This window comes from Chenopodium quinoa, unplaced genomic scaffold (genome assembly GCF_001683475.1).
Source record: "Chenopodium quinoa cultivar QQ74 unplaced genomic scaffold, ASM168347v1, whole genome shotgun sequence".
Taxonomy (NCBI): domain Eukaryota; kingdom Viridiplantae; phylum Streptophyta; class Magnoliopsida; order Caryophyllales; family Amaranthaceae; genus Chenopodium; species Chenopodium quinoa.
The window spans coordinates 1032449-1053277 of NW_018742433.1; the positions used below are offsets into that span (position 1 = coordinate 1032449).

At 34.7% G+C, this 20829-nt stretch overlaps 1 protein-coding gene and 1 long non-coding RNA gene across 3 annotated transcripts; one reads left to right on the forward strand and one right to left on the reverse strand.

The window, feature by feature from the left end:
* Positions 1–13677: 13677 nt before the first annotated feature.
* Positions 13678–15873, reverse strand: LOC110715922. The gene is made up of 5 exons (XM_021894543.1): positions 15809–15873; positions 15162–15643; positions 15030–15101; positions 14022–14163; positions 13678–13917 (listed from the first exon to the last, which is right to left on the reverse strand). The coding sequence occupies exons 1-5, from the start codon at positions 15848–15850 to the stop codon at positions 13678–13680; spliced, it is 978 nt and encodes a 325-aa protein (XP_021750235.1). The 5' UTR covers positions 15851–15873.
* A 63-nt stretch (positions 15874–15936) lies between these two features.
* On the forward strand, positions 15937–19067 carry LOC110715423. 2 transcript variants are annotated; one of them, XR_002510309.1, is made up of 4 exons: positions 15937–16230; positions 16328–16420; positions 18523–18644; positions 18781–19067. It is a non-coding gene; the product is annotated as an uncharacterized LOC110715423 (long non-coding RNA). The 2 variants fall into 2 exon arrangements; XR_002510308.1 differs by having other exon boundaries at positions 15937–16420.
* Positions 19068–20829: the final 1762 nt, after the last annotated feature.

The window sequence follows — 20829 nt, forward strand, 5'->3', positions numbered from 1 at the left end:
ATTGTTAAAGGCGTTGTGAATCATTCATAGTTAAGCTAGAACAGGAGGTTATCGAGCCGGATTTCCAATTAGCGTCAAGGCGCACCATCGTAGGGCAGCAGCATCACAATAAGGACAACAAGGCAGCAGCACCGCAGTAGGGACAACAGGTGAAGCATCACCGCAATAGGGGTTAGCAGCGTAAAGGCGTGGTGGTTAGCGGTGGGTATAATGGAGAATGAGAGAAATAGGGTAATATGAAATAGGGAGTTGAATGATGGTTGCTATGAATTTGTTAAGCATTTAGGGTTAAACTTAAATATAAAGGCAAATTTCTTTTAAAAAAAAAATACAGTGAAACAAGTTTTCTGGTTCAGACCTGAAAAATCTAGTTTTAACCCGGACCAGACCTGAAAACCGAAATCCTCATTTTTTGAGAACCGGGACCAAACCTAAATTTACCAATTCAGTCCGGTCCAAACAGGTCCAATTCATGTCAGGTTTCAGGTTCGGGTCAGATTGTGCACACCCCTACCTCTCCCTCTAATGATGATACTCCAGTTGAGTATGATGATGATGTAAAGTATGAGATATAGGCATTGAAGCTAACCTTGTTGTTTTTGGATGTTGCTTATATCTTCTTCACAAGATCGTGGCTTCTTTGTACAAGGGTCCAGCGCCTTCAATTCAATAAGACTGAAGGCTCTAACTTGCTGGCCTTCATCCCCATAAGGAGATAGACTAGTAAGGAAAGCGTTATCAGCAAGGGTTACAATCATATAACCCTGGCACAGGATAAAGCAGTTTAACACAAGATCCCATAGCGATATAAGAGCACATGTCAGCGAACCGTTAAATGGAATCTTGCCATATGTCGTAGCCTAAGGAAATTAAAAATTCTCATCTTCTCCGATGTGGAGTGGAAGTTGTAAAGCTGTTTAAACCAACCCTTGGCTAGCTGTGAGATCTTGAACCCAACCTTTAATTGGATTCTAGCTTAATATCCAATTATCGTTTGGGCTTAGTTTAATAAACGCGGCAGGGCAAGGTGTACCTTTACCAAGGATGTACTTAGTCAACTTTGGCTGAATTTCCTTTTGAAACTCTTTCTTAGCATCAGGTGATGAAAGATCAAAATGAAATGTTGGTACTATGGAGGTTGTTCCCTTCAAGATGCCTAACACAGTGGTTGATGATGAGAGGTGCCAAAGAAAGTCAGATATAAAGTTCTATGGATATTTGTATATCAACTCACATAATTCATGAGCCTTAATTGGACATTCTTTAATCAAGAGGGAATCGAACACTTCTTGCAAAGTAAGGGAAGTCATTTTACACTTCACAAAGTTTGAACGAATTAAGGTTGAAAGAGTTGGAAGATCAGAGAGTGAATTGGTGACGAGATGGTGTAAGGATACTTTGAAGGTATTTATAGCTTTCCCAAGCGATGGAGAGTTAGTTAAATGGTACTGTTTGATTTTTGTTCAAACATAAAACGATACAAATGGTTTGGCAGAGTCTCGCGAAAAAGAAATTGGTTTTCAATTGGAAATTGAGAAGCGCAACCTTAAATGACGCATTTTAAGGCTCAATTTGGTAATTGAGGAGTCAAGCGATGAGAGTAGGAAATTACTATATTATCCTTCGATAAGTTTATCAAGTAACACTGTTGATAGATTTTTATAAGGTAATTTCTAGGTAATTTCCGAAAAATCACACATAATATAAAGTGATCAGAACATTTATTTCAACTTATAAATATAGGTTGAGATCATTAAATCACTTCTCACTTAAAACACGCAAATTGTATCTTCTCTCTCAACTAAAATCTTTGGTTAGAGAAGTTAACTTCAGCAAATTTTCCAAATATCTCTCTTAATTTAGCTATGGAAAGTCCAACTTCTAGTACTTTTGAGGCTCATCAAGAGAGGTCAACAAAGGTTGATTTAGACCTTGCTAAATTAGCCATTGAGTTCCCTGAGATAGAGAAGCAGTTTTCAGAAGATGAAGGTAGCCAGGACTTAACTTTTGATAATGAGTTAAGTACTCAAACATGATATGTTACATGTTCTTAGTTTCTACTAAAACTAAGTATCTAAACATGTTTTTGATCATGTCTTAACTCTGTAAAGGTCAATTTTTATATTGTCTAAACTTGTAATTGTCTTATTCAGTATTTACTCAATGCAAATATAAACATTTTGGTTATGTGATCAGGCGATACAATTAATTTATTATGTTAATACCCGCACAAATATATTATTGATTTTCAGAAGTTAAGATATATGGGTATTAATCGTAATTTCTGTCACGATTTACCAAGTAGCAGACTTAATTAAATAGACACGTCCCATTTGCTAATAAAAATTAAATGATCAGTAGTTATTATTAACTTGGAAGTGGAAATTACCAAAGAAGTTTCGTGACAGTTTATATTCATCCCCCTTAGTTAAAATGTGAAAGGCTATGATGTAACAATGTGGCGAAGGTGAAGGGTTACTGTAGGCGTCGCTCGAAGTGCGCCTACGTGGAGCATAGGTGAATATGCTTGTCAATCATAGGAAGTTGGATTTGACATTATACGATAGGGACAAAAAAGTAGGGAACCGCCAACAAGTTATTAAGGAACTTTTAAACCGTTCATGGATCATTAAATGCAATCACAAAAAGGGAGAAATTGAAGGAAACAGCGATTTGATCCATGAAGGTTACACCCCATTCATAATCTATCCATGAGATTACTAACTCCATAGTGGTCCTAAATCATAACTGGATATTCGGGGATAATGGTACGAATTGAATCATGAACCCAATACCGCCCGTATTGGCCTCTACTCGATTCTTATAGTAACATGTATTTTTTGCTATCCTAAAGATATACAAACAATATTCAATTCGCTCCAAACTAATTAATCTAAGTCGGTTGAACATTTAATGCACTCATAGATCTAATTATTGTGACCACTTGAAATTAGCAACAAGATTACTGGGAACCTAAACTGGTTGTCCAAATTATCTTATTAGGCGTGATTTTCGATTACATATTCCCAATTAAGCATGCAATATTGGTGATCAAAGCAAATAGAATAAATCAAATAAATTAAATAAGCATGCATAATAAATATTGGAAGCATCTAGATAATAATTAGATAAACAAATTATAGCATCCTAAGCATGATACTAAACAATCATTAATAAAATCTAAGGCATGATACTAATAAGATTAATATAACGCCTAAACATGATACTAATAAATATAAATAAATCCTAAACATGATAATAGTAATCAAAGAAATAAAAATAATTAAGATTAAATAAAATCAAGGGAATTAAATACTCACTCCGAATGTGCAACTTTGAATACTACATCATGAATAAATTTTTGGTAACTTCAATAAAATGTATAAATCAAAAGAAACTAAATTAAATTAAAGAAAGCAAATTAAATTGAGTTTAGATTGAAACCCTCAGGGTTTATGATTAACCTTTCATGCCATAGACCGCCGATAGAGATTCGGGTGAAGTATTTGTTTAGGAGCACTAGAAGGAGGAATTGTATAAAATTGAAAGTATGAGAGAGATTGTAAAAATAAGGATATGAGAGAGAATGCAAGCAGAAAAACGGTTTTTTTTAACCCTGAAAGACTAAGATTCATATAGGAAAAAGACGGAAAAAAGATAAAAAAATACACCGCCAGAAGAAAATGACCATCGCGCCACATCATCACCCAGCGCTACACGACAATTTTGTCGTGCGATGACGGATTCTGGCGCTTCGTGCCGGAAACCCGTTTTTTACAGTTTTATTTTTATCATAACTTTTGATCCCGACCTTGGATTAAGGTATATAATATATCATTGGAAAGCTCTGAAAGCATACTTTCCAACCCAATCAGAATCAGATAAATATCTTATCTAGATCAAAAGATATGGTAAAAATAGTAAGGGTGTCGGTTTTGGATAGAGTTTGGTATTTTTATCATATCTTTTTTGTTATAGCTCACAATTGGGATTATGATATATCATTGGAAAGATTTTTTCAAGGGCTATCCAACCATGTAAGATTTGGATAAAAATTATTAGGCACAAAAATCATATTTTCTCGGTTTCGGAACTGCAGTTATGCAAAAATTAAAATGGCCTAGGATATGTGGATTTTAGGTTAAGAAAAATGTTTGGGATATTGAAATGACTAGAATGACTTATAAAATGATAGAAATGAAAATGACATGGATTCCTAAACATGAATGAAGTGTTCCTTTCTTTCAATACTCTACTCGAACCAAATGGCGATAAAAGGTTTTACTCATCATCGGGTTTCGGTCGGGGGACATTTTTAAGTGTCTACAGTTACGTGGTTTTACCACGACACTTAGAAGTTACAGAGTACATTAACCGTCAAAGAGTGAATTAAAAGTTATTATAAATACTTGTAGTCGCTTCAGTCAATTTCCTTCCTCATTAAGCCAAGTCTAATTCTCTTTCTTTCTTTCTCTCACTGGAAATTTTAATTGTCAGAGTGTTCTACCTACTCTCAAAAACTTGAATTTCAAAATTTTCCATAATAATGGAAGATCTCTTACAACCCATTCAAATGTTACATATTGGTCCCAACAGTGAAGTCCATGGGGCAAGGGTATTCTACATCAATAATGTTCTCTATTGGTCATTGGAGTACCCAAATGAATGCCCAAACCACCATCTGGCTATGGACAGAAAGGCCAAGTGGAGAAGGAACTATAGGCATAGAAAGAGGAACTGTCTCAACAGGAGAATCAACAAGCGATGGAATGAAAGGCCTGAAATTCTTGAAGACGAAGAGGGTCCTGCCGGCCCTAGTGCCTTTTTAGGTGCAAACTCCGATCTTCAGAGGAATTATATCCTTCCCACGCTTGAAGAGAATGAATACAAAGCAAACATTGCTCTGGTCTGCAAAGGATGGGCTAGGGGGATCAAAGCAATCTTCCCTCCCTCATTTGATAAGAAACTAGAGGCAAGAACAATTCCCTTTTCCAAGCGATACTACAAAGTCCAGGTTACTCGAGGGACGGAAGGGGAGATGAGCACTCTAATGTAAAAATGTACATGCCAGTTATGGGATGAGGAGATCATCGATCAATCGGTTACTTCTATAGCCTAGCGATGACGAATTCAAGGACTACCTTGATAATCCTGGCCTAAGGAATGATGTAGCCAATATTCAGGATGATCCTAGGTACTAGAGGCAACACAATAAGTACAGTATATCACTGTACATATTTAGCCTTGAACCTTAAAGAGTATACACAATTCAAAACTATTAAGTTTTGAAATGCTCTTCTTTTGTAAATTTCTAATTTTTATATAAATATGAAGTATTTTTTAATGTCTTGTGTTTGATTATTTGTAAAATTAAACATACACAATACTTCCTATTACTTTACAAAAGGTCATAATTTGGTTGGTTTTAAGCGCCATCAACCACCCAAATTAGGGGGGCATTTGTTACACCAAAAAAAAAAAAAAAAAAAAAAAAAATCAGATTTTTGACTTTCATTGACTTTTTCCTGATCTTGACCCGATTGACCAAGTAAACTAGATTTTAGAGTCAGTGAAAGGATTCAGACTAAACAAACAAGGATAAATGAAAGTGGGCTGGTATTACCCAAAGGCCCAATATGGAAAAGAACCGGCTTGAAGGCAAAATAGACAACTCGATTTTCAAAGAGAGTTGACGCCAAGAAGCATAACTGCAAAACAATTATAGGAGTCAGCCATAACCAAAGAAGGACATCAGCAAATCAATCAACAACAAGCATTTCATTTCTTTTAAGCTTTCTCCTTAGCTTTCTTAGTTTCACTAGGCTTAGTAGCCAAGTAATAGCGTAGTTTCCTTAGCATGTATTGAAGATCGTCCGTTCATTTCCAATTGTATGAACATAGAGTTAACCTCTCCTTCAATTTGTACAATTATAGACCTAACTCTATCTTTTAATTAATGGAATGCATTTGTATCTTTTGTCATGTATTCATCTACTCGTTTCTTTAAGCAAACTAACTTGTTTTACTTTATTTGGGAAAACTTCCTTATTATTTGTTTTTGTTACGTTAGCAAGGCTATCATTATTTGAAACCGATAACTCGAGGGGCAACCCCCTAATACTCTAGATATTATCCTTGTTGCATATTTGTCGAGAATAGCTCGAGTATATCAATTACTGATCTTGCATATAAGTTGTAATCTTTTATTTTTGTGTAATTATTATCTCAAAGTTGTACATAATATCTTTGAGTCAAAGATATTAATTCTTTCTTAGTTAGCAAGTCATACGTAAGGTCTAAGATGTAGTATATATTATTGTATCTTACTTCTTGTAAATTCAATGAAAATACTCTTAAAACCATTCAAAGATGACATGTATCATCTCTAGTTTCGCTTTTATTATAGTATAAAATTATTGACTTATTGATATAGATAGATAATATAGTACTATAAAAAATTATAATGACACCCTCAAGACATCACCATAAGAAAGATGTTTTCTTATGTATGGTTGGGATACGTTATTTATCACTCATAGTAAAAACAACATGCGTTGTTATCATTAGAGCAACGACAATTTCCCTTGCAATCATCAGGACTACATGGGTCTTCTGGTTGGCAATTTAACCATAGTGGAGAAACTCTAAAACTAGTGAATCGCTAAACATCGCCCGCAAATCTCCACATAAATCCCACAAATATGTATTGAAGTGACTTTATTGCCCTTTTCTTTTTTAAAAAAACACTCTCTACATCTCTCTAAAAAAAATCAGAAAATCTACCTCTCTAAAAAAAATTAATTACGACAATGTCGAGGCGGCAAGGGAAAGAGGTGGCGGCGGCGACAGCGGAGGAAAGGCGGCGACCTGGTGGCAAGGTAATTATTTAAATTTTTTTTTTTAAAAAAAAAAAAGGGCGAAGGTGGCACGTGGCGTGGCGTCAGGTCCGGCAGCCAACACCGGTGGCGTGTCGTCTGGCTTGGAAGCCCAACCACCGGAGAGGCGTCCAAACCAGACGCCAGACCATAGGTTGTGGCGGCCAGATCTGGCGCCTGTGCCTATGGGTGGGCGTCCAGTTCAGGCGCCTGCCCACTGGCTATGGCTGCCGGAACTGGCGCCACCGCCAGTGGGTGGGCGTCCTGACCAGGCGCCCCACCTGTCTTCTGTTTTTTTTTTTTTTTTTTTTTTTTTTTGCAAAATCAGAAATTTAGTTTTATTTAAAATAATTTTGATTTATGTCTAATTTTTTTTTGTTAATGTGTTTTATTTTTTTTCAATATTTATTAACTTTACGTGTTTTTTTTTTATAAATCTAGTATATATATTTTTTATAAAATCAGATTTATTTTTTGTGTTAATGTTTAATTTTTTTATGTTTGATGTTTAAACATTTTTAATGCCTTAATTGATGTAATATGTGGAAATTGTTTGTGTTAATGTGTAATTGTTTTTTTTTAAATGTGTAATACATTAGGGTATTATGTGTGTATTTGTGTATGTGTAATATATTTTTTTTTTATTTTTTATGTTTAATTATTTGAAATAATTTTTTTTTTTTGGAAATCAGAAATTTTGTAATATATTAGGGTATTATGTGTGTATTTGTGTATGCATTAGGGTATTATGTGTGTATTTGTGTATGCCGTATAATATTTTTCTATGTTTAATTATTTGAAATAATTTGAAATTTTTGTTTTGTGTCCTATTTATTTATTTATTAATTTTATGTTTATAAACATGACGATATGTTGGAAGTGTTGGTATTTTGTATGTGTAGGTAGTTATTTATTTTTTTAAAAAACTTTTGTATGTTTATATATTTTTTAATTTTTTGTAGAATTCACTGGGTCGTCATGGTGCGGGGAAGAATGTAGAGCTTCTTAGTAGAAGCTATTCAGTGGAGAGGTCGGGGCGTAGACATGTTAGATCCCGTGGTATTTCGGCCTCGGCTCGTAGAGAACGGATCCACCGTCGGGATGAGGATGACGATGACGATGATGATGCTGAGGAGGGTAACCAGGAGGAGCAGGAGGAGGACGCATATGAGGATGAGGATGTGGACGATGGGAGTGGACCGTATGATGATTACGGTCCATTCAGTCAGAGGGTTGATGACATGTACGAGACACATATGGTAGAGGTGCGTAAGGGTAGGGGTGGTAGGTTTGTTAGTAGATCTGGCACATCATCTGCGTCCACTGTGTCTGGGGCAAGCAGGAAACAGTCGAGGGCCGTTAATAATTCTTGGGTTGTTAGGAGTGAGGTGCCCGGTGGGCCTGTAGACGGGAGTGTGATTCCTAGCTTTCTAGGACACATAGCTACCCGTATTTGGGAGGACCAGGAGAGGCCTTCAGTTACGGGGTTGTTGAAATGTCATACCCGGGAAAAGACTTGTAGCTTTTTGCGTACATGGGCTGAGGCTTGGTCGGCGGAGAGCGAGATGTTCGAGCGATTGGAATCACGTTCCTGCCACCATGCACGATAAGATTGACACTACGCTGATCACGACTTTCGTTGAGCGATGGCAGCCGGATACAAACTCTTTCCACCTTCCGTTCGGTGAGATGACGATCATGTTACATGACGTCGAGGCCATTCTGGGGATTTGTGTTGAGGGTAAACGACTTTGTGCTATGACTGATGCGGATCAGGCAGATTTGCTGGCGGAGTTGTTGGTGGTGGACAGGGCTGCACTGTACACCGAGGCGCTTGGTGTTTGGAAACACGGCGGTGTGAAGATCTCATCCGTGTTGCAGAGGTGTTTGTAACCCAGTGCACGTAGGACGCACGACGCACAGCTGGCTGCTTATGTTTTTCTACTTCTCGGATGAACCTTGTTTCCGGATAAGAGCGGCGGAAACAAGCTCAGGCCACGTGACATAGTAGAGGCGTGTGACCTCGACAGTGTAGGCCAGTTTTCTTGGGGATCGGCTACGTTGGCGTATTTGTATCGCCAACTAGGATTTGCGAGTCGGGCTGACGCGGCAGGTATCACTGGGTGTCTGACTTTATTGCAGACCTGGATATACGAGTACTCTCCTGCATTGCGACCACATCGTGACCCGGTTCCTATTGATGAGGGGATGCCGCGTGCTTGTGCGTGGATTTGTCCAAGTTGTCCCTCCTCCCCCGGCATGCCCGATGAAGGCGGTCCGATCTGCATCGTCGAGGGACTACGTCGTGTATTGGCCTTCAGTATGATTGTATAAAGCCTTATAGTTACGCACTTACGATTCATATGAACAAATTTTTGTGGCGTTAATGTGTTATTACAACAATGCCCCCATCATTAATGAAATTCCAATTATGCCCTTCCCTTATTTTTCATTTTCTTGCTTTCACTCTCAATTATCAACTGCTCACCATCACTCATTTCTTCTCTATCTCTCTCCTCACTATCGCTATCTATTTCCATTAAAGCGTGCTCCTGGGTTTCCAAAAGGATTGATCGAAAACGGGTGGCGATCTCGACAATGATGTTGGTGCTTGTTTTACAATGGTTATTATCGAGGAAATCGGACTTAAACGCCCTACCGATCCTGGTTCGGTTCATTTCCTTTTGTTTTTTTTTCTTCAGGTTTAAACATTGATTTTGTTCATTCTTAATGTCTAATTGAGGTGGCTAATTGGGATTTTTAGGGAGTAAATTGAAAATTGATGCGTTTAATTCACCAATCAAGAGCAAATTAAGGTTTATTTTTTCAAAGTTCGCAACATCAAACAAACATCTAGGTATTCTATTTTGTTCTTTAAAACTATAATTCTTTGCTATTTATTTTCTCATGAATTAAAAAACATAAGATAATTTTTGTATATATGCAATACTAATTTATTGGAATTGTGATTTCTGTATTGTTTGTACTTTAGTGGAGAAAGTTAGGAGATTTATGGAGCAAATGGAGTTTGAAATACTACATACTATGTCAATGATATGTATATTGGTATTCAGCTCTACATTTAATGGGTAACATAATAACATTTATTTTTTTGACTGGTAGATTTTGTGGTAAATTATTTGTGACTTGATTCTTGGTGACTATGTAAAACTATCTAGCTTCTGAAATCTTAGTTTTGTCCCATCCTAGTTGGTGAGAATTTTCTTATTTTGTTAATAGATTAAAGAAAATTGAAGGGGTTCCTCCCATGTGTGACCACTACTACATGGAATGGTTCAACCGGTATTCGCACCCGAGGTTGATCGCAGATCTCGACCACAACGATGATGATTATATGCCACCGCCTACTGCCATGGAAGCGGTATGTCTCATAAAATATTTATCGTTGTTTTTTAATTAAGTTTTATATGTTGTTATTGTATTTCATGTTTTATTTTTTGTTGTATGTAGTGGATGGGAAAGATAATGCAAGACGTACAGAAACTCTCTCTGGAGAAGGACAGCATGAGTGCAACAGTGAGAGCTGCTGTTGATAGTCTGGAACATACCCTTGCGCATTGGGAGTCGGCGTCGAAGAGGGATTACTGATGGTTTTGGCATTTTATTTATAGAGCACTTTAAATAATATCGTTTTAATTTTTTTAAATTGGACATTACGTTTTAAGTTTGTAACATTTTAGATTGTTGTTTTAGCTTTCAACTTTGACATATTATCATTGCTGTTTTTAAATTTTGACATAACCGTTCGTGGATCCGCGCAACTTACCCATGCAACATATAAATGTAGTAAGCAATACAATATATATAATTAATGTTCTCATTAAAAGAGCAACGTACAAATAAGGTTACATAGAAACAATGTAAACATGAAAAACTAAAATGCAGCTAGGGTGTTCCATTCGTGGATCCGGTCATGATATAGCGCATCCCAACCCTCTACGCTCGCTGTGCGAATGGTGTACCACCGAGGTATAATCGGTGGCACAGGAAAATCGGATGACATGTCTAGTCGGATGAAATGTTTGTATGACGACCCAAGAAACGCAATAGCTACCTCTCTGACCAGTGTAGTGACAGTCTCACGCAAACGCCAAGGGAGAACCGTGGTACAAGGATAATAAGCTTGACAGTCTCCACCATAATATTATATATTATAATAAATACATTTAACGGATAATACATTTAATTTCTATATTTACACAGAATTAACACAAAGTTAAAAACATAATTATGTATAATATTATTCATACACATACACATACAAATTTTAAACACAATCATTTATAAAAGTCACATAAACAATTAAATATTTTGGTATACATTAACACAAATCTACTCACAACATAAATAAAAACATTAAATTATTAAACTTAATTTAAAAAAAAAAACCGTTTTGAATTTTCAATTTGAAATAAATTCATAAAAAAAAATAAATAAAACCATTTCCAATTCTTTTTTAATACAATTTCGAATTGTCAAACTTAATTTTTTAAAAAAACCATTCTCAATTTTCAAACTTAATTTTTTAAAAAAAAAACCCATTTCGAATTTTCAAACTTAATTTTAAAAAAAACCATTTCGAATTTTCAAACTTAATTTTAAAAAAAAAAACCATTTCGAATTTTCAAATATAAAACAATTTCGAATTTTTTTAAAAATTCATTTTCGATTTTTCAAATTTAAAAAAAAAAAAAAAAAAAAAAAAAAACCAGGGGCTGGCGTCTGCCACGGCCGCCATAGCCACTGGACTAGCGCCTGGCAGGGCCGCCACAGCCACTGGACTGGCGCCTGGCCAGGACGCCTGTCTAGTGGTGCTGGCATCTGGGCTGGACGCCGATGCGGTGGTTCTGGCGTCTGGGCTGGACGCCGGTGCGGTGGTTCTGGCGTCTGGCTTGGACGTCCATGCTATGGTACTGGCGTCTAACCTAGGCGCCAGCGCCACTGCACGACCACCTCTTTCAGACGCCTTTATGTAAACCGTGAATTTTAACGGTGACTTACCTCGTTTTCCGTCGACGACGACGTACCTCCGGCGTCCCCCGCTTCTCCGGCCTGCCCTCCGGTCTCCCCCGGCGACCCAGTACGGCTCCACATTTTTTAAATCGAGATTTGTTTAATTTTAGAAAATGGGCATAATTGTCATACCAAGTCATATTTGTGGGCTTTATATGGTAATTTGAGGGCGATGTTAAACAAATCCCTAAAACTATCGATGCCTTTGTTTTTCAAGTAGAGTAGCTCCAATTTCAGTGCTGCTAGCATTTTCTATAAATACAACAAATTACAAGGGGTTAAAGAATGTTAATTATAATGAAAAGTATAACCATTAATTTGTCAAAATCTTTTGAAAACTAGCTAGATTTGTCAATTGCTCTTACCTATTAAAAAAAAATTCGATATTACACTTTTTCTTTTTGACAAAATATATAATAAAAAATTAAAAAAAATTAAATATGAGAATAATTTGTCTAATGTGCAAAAACATTAAGTACATGCTTTTCTTACTATTATTTGTCATGAATTTTAAATTCCTAAAGCTAAATGATTAATTGTATTGCATTTATGTGCACATATATAATACACACTCTTATACACAGTACACTCAAACAATTCATATATGAGTAGTAGTAGTTAAAAAAAAAAAAAAAAAAAAAAAAAAAGATTGGTTGCACTCACTTGGAGACATGCAAAACAACACTAGGACCAGAAGCAAAAAGAAAATTGAAGACTTTCCCATATTAAAAATTATAAGCTTTTTTGTTTAAGAGAAAATAAAGCAGAATTAAGAGTTTAAGATGTAGAAGAAAGACATTAGTTTATTGGCTATTTATACTAAAACTCTGTTCTTTTTTGAAAGATAATGTCAAAAATCCTCCTCGATATCAAAATTCTCCTCAATATAAACAATTACCTTAATATCTTTACTCATTCTTCATTAAATATCATTGATTTGGGACATTTTGGACTATTAACTATCTCATAAATTATTATTATATTCAAGGAGGGAAGAAAAATATTTGACATTAAAATTATCAATCATCAAAATATTTTACATGTCTTCTTTCTATCCTAATAATTTCAATTTTTTTTATGATTGATCAACAAATTTATTTTTATTATTGATTTTTGCAGCAACCAAAAAGGCGTAGGTGATGTTACTGATGTCCATATATAGCTATAAAACTTTTTAAAAAAAATTCATAATTTTTTAATCTGCCATTAGTGATGAAATGTTAGAATTGTTTATTCGTTATTAAATAATTAGGGTACTTTTAAAAGTATGTATTTGTTTTCTGTTTTTTACATATCTTACTTTACTATGATATTATCAATAAATTTCTTAATTTTGACTTACAATTGTAATAAGAGTTATGTATGTGATGTAATCTCTTCAAGTAAAAAAAAAAAAACAAAGTCAAATCCTTTGATTAGAAACTTGGGATATGCTAGCATTTACGCATATATATAGTTTTTTTTAACACAAAATAAAAGGAGAATATATTGATTAAAAGATTATCCTTACATCAAATATATCATAGGAAAATGTGATGTAGGTAAGCAAAATCCAACCAACACTACTACAACTATAGCAGTCATTACTAGAAAGCAGTAGATAATTATACAATAAGACCCACCTAATAGTGAGAATAGCGAAACTAGAAGTTAAAGGACATCTAACCAAGGAAGAGGTGGCATTAGTTTGCTACTCCAGGTACCATCTCCTACTAATAAACACTCTTAACACAATTTGGAGGAGTGAAGTAAGTCCTATGACCAATGGTTATATCATTGCAATTTCGGCAAGCTCATGAGCAATAAAGTTGAGATCCCTTCTTATGTGAATGATATTTACATCCTCAAGCTTCTTATTCCCAGCAACAACATCATTGATGGCAGCAGCCAATTCATGGTGGATGATAGCGTCCATAGTGTCAAACATCACCTTGATAGGGACGGAATCAGTGTGTAACTCCACCTTCTCCACCTTAACGGCATCAGCCATGGCAAGAGCTGAGCATCTCTGACAGCATATAATTCAGCAGCAAGTGTAGAAATAACATTATACGTATTTGCTCGAAAATCCAACAAACCAAGAGCCATCCTCATTGCAAATGACACCTCTACCTGCAGCAACGTTAATGCTCCTCCATGAGCCATCAGTGTTAATTCTCTTATAACCAAGTGGAGGAAGGATCCAAGCTTGGGGCAAGGAAGACGAAGTGGAAGAAGAGGAAGTAGAAGAACTTGCTCCCTCCTTTCCTTTTCCCTGCATCAAATCATTAGTCAAGTGGTAATCATTGAAAAATCTTGCAAAAATAGCATGAGCATGAAACATTTTACACTAAGGCTCCGTTTGTTTTGATGGAAAACAAATCTAATGGAAAATGAATTTCCATGAAATCCATTTTCTGGAGGAAAACTCAAATTTGGTTTAGTTTTCCTTTGTTTGTTTGTAAGGAAATTCATTTTCCAAGAATCTCATTTTCCTTTGTTTGTTTGGAAATTTATTTTCCTTTTAAAACAATTTTCCTTTTGTTACTTAATATTGTTTGTGAACCTATTTTTTTATAAATTGAACCTAATTAATTTGTTACATGAATAAATAACAATCTTGAAACTTTTATTAATCAAAAGTATATGATTCGGGCTTGTTCGAATCACTACTCCAGATAAAAGCCTATGTAAAAGTTGAAACGCACCAACCCAAATACAAGTGATCAAAAGCCAACAACAAATACAAGAAACTTACAACTATAGTCTAGCAAATACAAATTATAAATACAAAGGTCAATCCAAGTAACGTAACTCATATATAAATACAAATTTCCTTCTCTTTTGAATCTTATATGCCCTGTATCATAATTAATTTGAGAAATGTGAACAGAAGAATCAAGTGATCAAAAGTTATTAATAAGTACTCAAAAGGATCAACTATGGAAGTATGTACACTGGACAAAAAGCTACCCATCAGATATGCAGCTTGGCATTAAACAACAAACATTTCAAATAACTGCATAGGTAGATGGGGTACCCAGATAGATAAGTACACTAGTAAGGTTCAACATTGAGCATTATCTCAGAAGCTGCAGTTGACAGGCTTAAAATTAAAAAGAATACTAGACATTAACAGACACGGCAACACAACCCATATAACAGCATATAGCAGCCAATAGCAAGGGGGCAGGAAAAGCAGCTTCCAGCAGCCTACCAGAAATTAGAGTGGAAGCAGCAAACAGACTTTAATGTTTATAGTTTTTGACAAACTTTTCGATCCAAAGTTTGCGTAGTGGAAAGCTTTTTGTCAAAAATGCTTTTGCAAGCATTTCGCGCTCCACCAAGTGATCAAAAACAGCAACACGCACCCCTTCTTCAATGTCCTCCATCTTCATAATTTCGTCATAAAGCTTCTCCACATCAAGTTGATTGTTTGAAAATTTTTTGAGAGCACTAACCACTTCTTGAAGTTGTGCTGAAATGTGTTCCATTTCCGATCCTTCGTCAGTTCGAGACCTCTTTCGATGTGGCCTTGAGCCCGACGAGGTACCACTATCAGCCTTACTCTCAGCCTTGGAAGGCACACTATCAATAGTCATACTTGGTTGTCCACTTTCCATTGAAGCATCAACATCGATGTCGGAAAATGTCTTGGAGAAGTTCCCCCGTGCTAAATCTTTACCCACTACTATAGCCATCTCCTCATACATATCAATTTTTCTATTCAAAAACTTTTCATATTTTGGATATTCCTGCAAATATAAAACGTTATTAGGGTCATCTAATCCAGAACACCTACACTGCACTCACCAGAACACCTACACTACACACTGCACTCACCACAGCACACACACAAGCAAGAAGCAGCACACCACCATCACAAACATGTTTAGAAAAGGTGTATAAAACAACACTACCTTAACATAAGTAGCATATGCTGTGGGAGATGCTGTCATCATCTTCAAGTTATCGTTCCATCCAAACCCGGAGCTGTTTCGGACTGTTGATATAGCCACCCACGCACTTACGATTCATATGAACAAATTTTTGTGGCGTTAATGTGTTATTACAACAATGCCCCCATCATTAATGAAATTCCAATTATGCCCTTCCCTTATTTTTCATTTTCTTGCTTTCACTCTCAATTATCAACTGCTCACCATCACTCATTTCTTCTCTATCTCTCTCCTCACTATCGCTATCTATTTCCATTAAAGCGTGCTCCTGGGTTTCCAAAAGGATTGATCGAAAACGGGTGGCGATCTCGACAATGATGTTGGTGCTTGTTTTACAATGGTTATTATCGAGGAAATCGGACTTAAACGCCCTACCGATCCTGGTTCGGTTCATTTCCTTTTGTTTTTTTTTCTTCAGGTTTAAACATTGATTTTGTTCATTCTTAATGTCTAATTGAGGTGGCTAATTGGGATTTTTAGGGAGTAAATTGAAAATTGATGCGTTTAATTCACCAATCAAGAGCAAATTAAGGTTTATTTTTTCAAAGTTCGCAACATCAAACAAACATCTAGGTATTCTATTTTGTTCTTTAAAACTATAATTCTTTGCTATTTATTTTCTCATGAATTAAAAAACATAAGATAATTTTTGTATATATGCAATACTAATTTATTGGAATTGTGATTTCTGTATTGTTTGTACTTTAGTGGAGAAAGTTAGGAGATTTATGGAGCAAATGGAGTTTGAAATACTACATACTATGTCAATGATATGTATATTGGTATTCAGCTCTACATTTAATGGGTAACATAATAACATTTATTTTTTTGACTGGTTGATTTTGTGGTAAATTATTTGTGACTTGATTCTTGGTGACTATGTAAAACTATCTAGCTTCTGAAATCTTAGTTTTGTCCCATCCTAGTTGGTGAGAATTTTCTTATTTTGTTAATAGATTAAAGAAAATTGAAGGGATTGATGAAAGTGAAAGTGGGGAATGGTTGAAGGGGAGTAAGCCAACCCCATAAAGGGATCAATACTTATTTTTACAAGTGTTTCTAGCATCTGCTCACCAATTTTGTTTGTATGAAATGATTTTTATGTTTATCAGCTATGAACGATTCGAGAAATAGTTCTTAAAATAGTTTTCAGCTACTGTGATTGATTCTCTCTTTTTCTTTGAGTTAACTGCAAATTTTCTCTGTGCAATATTCTTAGAATGTGTAGCTTACTTTTAGACTGTTTCAATCTGCCTATGCAGGCATGAAAAGTGAAATAGATGTGTGTATAATGACTAATTGGTTTTCTTTAACAAAGTTAGTAGCAATAATTTCATGTTGACATGGGAAAGCTGGGGTAGCAAGAGGATCAAATGGTGAACATATACACTATAGAGGTTAGGAATATCTTATTTTAGTTCTTAGCTATAAGGCAATTTGTAAATTTTTTCATGTTTACAAATTTCTGTCCAACTTCAAGAAAACTTAGCTTTGGATCTTAGTTTGGTCAAAACTAATATTGGATCAACCATTCCAGATAGAATCTCTCTTCTTTTCTTTGTTGAATGAATTTCTTTCAAGGATGCTACGGGTTTTGTTTAGTGTTGGCTGCCTTGACAGAATGCTTTTCTTTCTGTTTGGTAGCTTATCTACGTCATCTGTTATACGTTTTGCATCTTGATTAAATGTATGAATGTTACCCCTTGACTAACTAGGCTATGAGACTTCACTTCATTCTTGAATCAGACATTTTTGTATGTTGCTTAGTCTATGAGCAACGGGGCCATTGGAGAGTTGGAAGGGCTCTCCAAGAATATTTCTACAAGTGAAACTCTTGAGAATTTATGATCTCCAATATTGCCTGAAATGGGGTATTTTGAGGAGCTCTTACAGAGCACTCGGAGAGCTCTTGTACTTGAGCTTTTCCCCTTCCCAAGCTATTTTTCATCTTGCTTAGTTGGGGTAGTCCTGCATATCTTTACTGCCTTACAAATTGTTTAGTGTGTACTGTGCACATGTACTAGGTGGAGAATGTAGAATTATCTATAGCAGCAACTAGGTGACATATTGAGTTTAATATTCCCTTCAAAAGTATCCCATGATATGAATTGTTATTACATCAATTTTGCTGATATGTAGTTCCAATTACGTTTGTGTTATGTTTCTTCCTGAAATTAATACATGTATTTCCACATATCTAAAGAGAAGAAGCTGATGGCCTAATGGGCTTTGAAAAAGGTTTTGAGTGGTAGGATATAAGGAAAAAAAAAGCTGTGGGGTGGGTTGAATTACTGATTTTAAGCGGTTAGTGCATTGTTTGTTCCTTTGTCTTTTCCTTTTTTCATCTGTCCAAAAGATCTTTTTATTTTATAAAAGGTGTATATGATCAACCTCAGTCTTATCTATATATTTGGTAATCCAGTTTGAAATTATTATGCAGAACAACTTCACATAAGCTAATGGTGACATTATTGACTAGAAAACTGTTGAAAGATAGTCTAATAAGCATTAAACAAAACTCTCAATCATTGGTTTATTTTTCTTCCCGTTCTTATCTCCGCACGAGATGTATGTTCATGCTTTTTCATCGGCCATTGGCGTATCAAATAGCAAGCAGTACATTAGTGAATGGTGACTAAAGTGCTTCCATTGAGTTCTCCCCTCTTTTATCGCAGCATGTAGATAGCCGCACATGCACCAACCTGCTGTAGCAATTGCCTAGCAGGCAAACCAGCCTAGCAGCCTCTAGCCACAAGACGCAGCATATTTGAGTAATTTAATTTCTAACTTAACTCGGGTAAATATATGCTGAATTCTTTAAGCTACATTGTGAAATTTATGTCATGCTTTATCTTTGTTTATAATTTGAATTATTTTTCTTAATTTTGAATAATACATTATTCTTTAACTTTGTTATATAATTGGTTTTACAGGATGTAAAGTACATGGAAGTGAGATATATATATTGAAGACAGAGACAAAGAGTTGCTCTATATTAGAGCTTTAGATTTTCTATTCTTTAGATGTTACAATCCCTTCCTCGTGTACTGAATTATATACAAACAATTAGTAGTATTGGTAATGTACTAAATTGTGAATCTACTTAGGATCTTAAGGGTATAGATACATTATGTACTGATATTTCATTAAATATTGTTTTTGGGATTTTGATGAGTTTACAGGCATTATGTTATAAAATCAATTTTCATCTATATTGATGTTCGGCTTTCTTTTAGAATAATTGTTGTCTAATGTTGAGTTCACACATTGATTCATTTTAATTCTTACAGTGTTACTCTTTAAGATACTTGACAACATATTTGTATTATTACTAACAAATATAACAAGTGAAAGGTTGTTGTATATTATAACCTAAGGAGATAGTTTTGAATTGTTTCCTAAGGTTGTAACAATTTTTACTTGTTGCCTTTGTACAATTGTTGCCTTAGTTATCAATTTACATTGGCTTTAAAAACTGTTGCCTTTGAATAAAAATGTGTTGCCTTATGAATAGACAACAGGGGCATAAACTACACCTCATATGTGTTGCCTTAAGTACAAGGCAACACTTTTTTATATAAGGCAACGGTTTCTCACTGTTCCCTTTGCTAAATTTTGTTGTAGTGATTTTAATAAGTTTGACGATATTTTGATTCATTATATGATGTATATCATATGATTTTGAAAAACAAAAAACCAAACGAACTCTTAGTTAGTTGATTTTGCAATTAACTTTTGTAATAATGAATAACTAGTCCTATGACATTCAAGTGATGCGTGTTTTGATATATAAGGCTCAAAAACTTTTATATGGTCTAATTAACTATAGTATTTGTTTTAAAAAAAAAAAAGTTTTTTTGATTTTTGCTAATTTTTTACTTCGTTTATTTAAATACTTATTGCATCTTTTGATTGAATCTATTAGAAACTTATCAAATTACTGTAAAAATTATTTTGAAGTTGATAATTATGAAAGATCAAAAGGAAACCATGTCTAGTAACTGTTGTACATATAATTATTATTATTTTTTCTTAATAAAAGGTGAGTAAAAACGTAACAGATAATAATATAATTGAACAAAGTAACTTATTATCAATTATTAATGATTATTATTGACATTTAAGATTGATTGTTATACTGAATTTTCATGCTTGATACGTTTTTGAGGGGGAATTTTCCTTTTTATTAAGATTGATTGGATATATTTTTTTGTAAATGCTCTTTTTCTTTTGAACAAAATATTCATTAATAAAAAGCCATACAACATCTACAAATGAAATCTAAATAAACAATTATATAAAATAGAATTAAATCAAGGTTTCCTTCATCAAAAAAACTACGATAATTGAAGTAGATCTTGGAATGTGGTACATTCTTCACAAACATCGCTGAAATATGCAGCCTCTTCGGAAAGATGGTCTATCTAACGATTTGCTGTAGCCATAAGGATGATTATGATATAATTTGCTTGCACGTATTTGATAATTCGACAACCGTTGCGATATCGAACAGATCTTTACCAACGAACTGATTAATAGGGAAAAATATGATTACTTTTTTTTTATAAGCCCTAACACACATATAAACCATAACGAAAAATAAACAACTAAACTAACAAAAACTAACGACTTCACCATAGGGAGATAGTCCATCATAGGGAGATGGGCATACATCTACAAAGCAAAACTATAAGAAAAACAAGTGAAAGGGTCGAAAATAGTCTAATTTCTCAAGAAATTAGACTATTTTTGGCCTAAACAGCCAAAATTTTAACCCTAAAATAAAAGAGAGGAGGAGAGAGGAAAATATCTAATTGCTATAAATGCTCTTTTATTTAAAGTTTGATTGAACTCTTAGTTGGAATGATCATATTTTTTCCTTACATTAAATAATATACCAATTACTTTAAATAAATTTATTTTCTTTATATATTAAAAAAATGATGAACAAGGGGCACTATGGGTACTTCACAATTTGGACG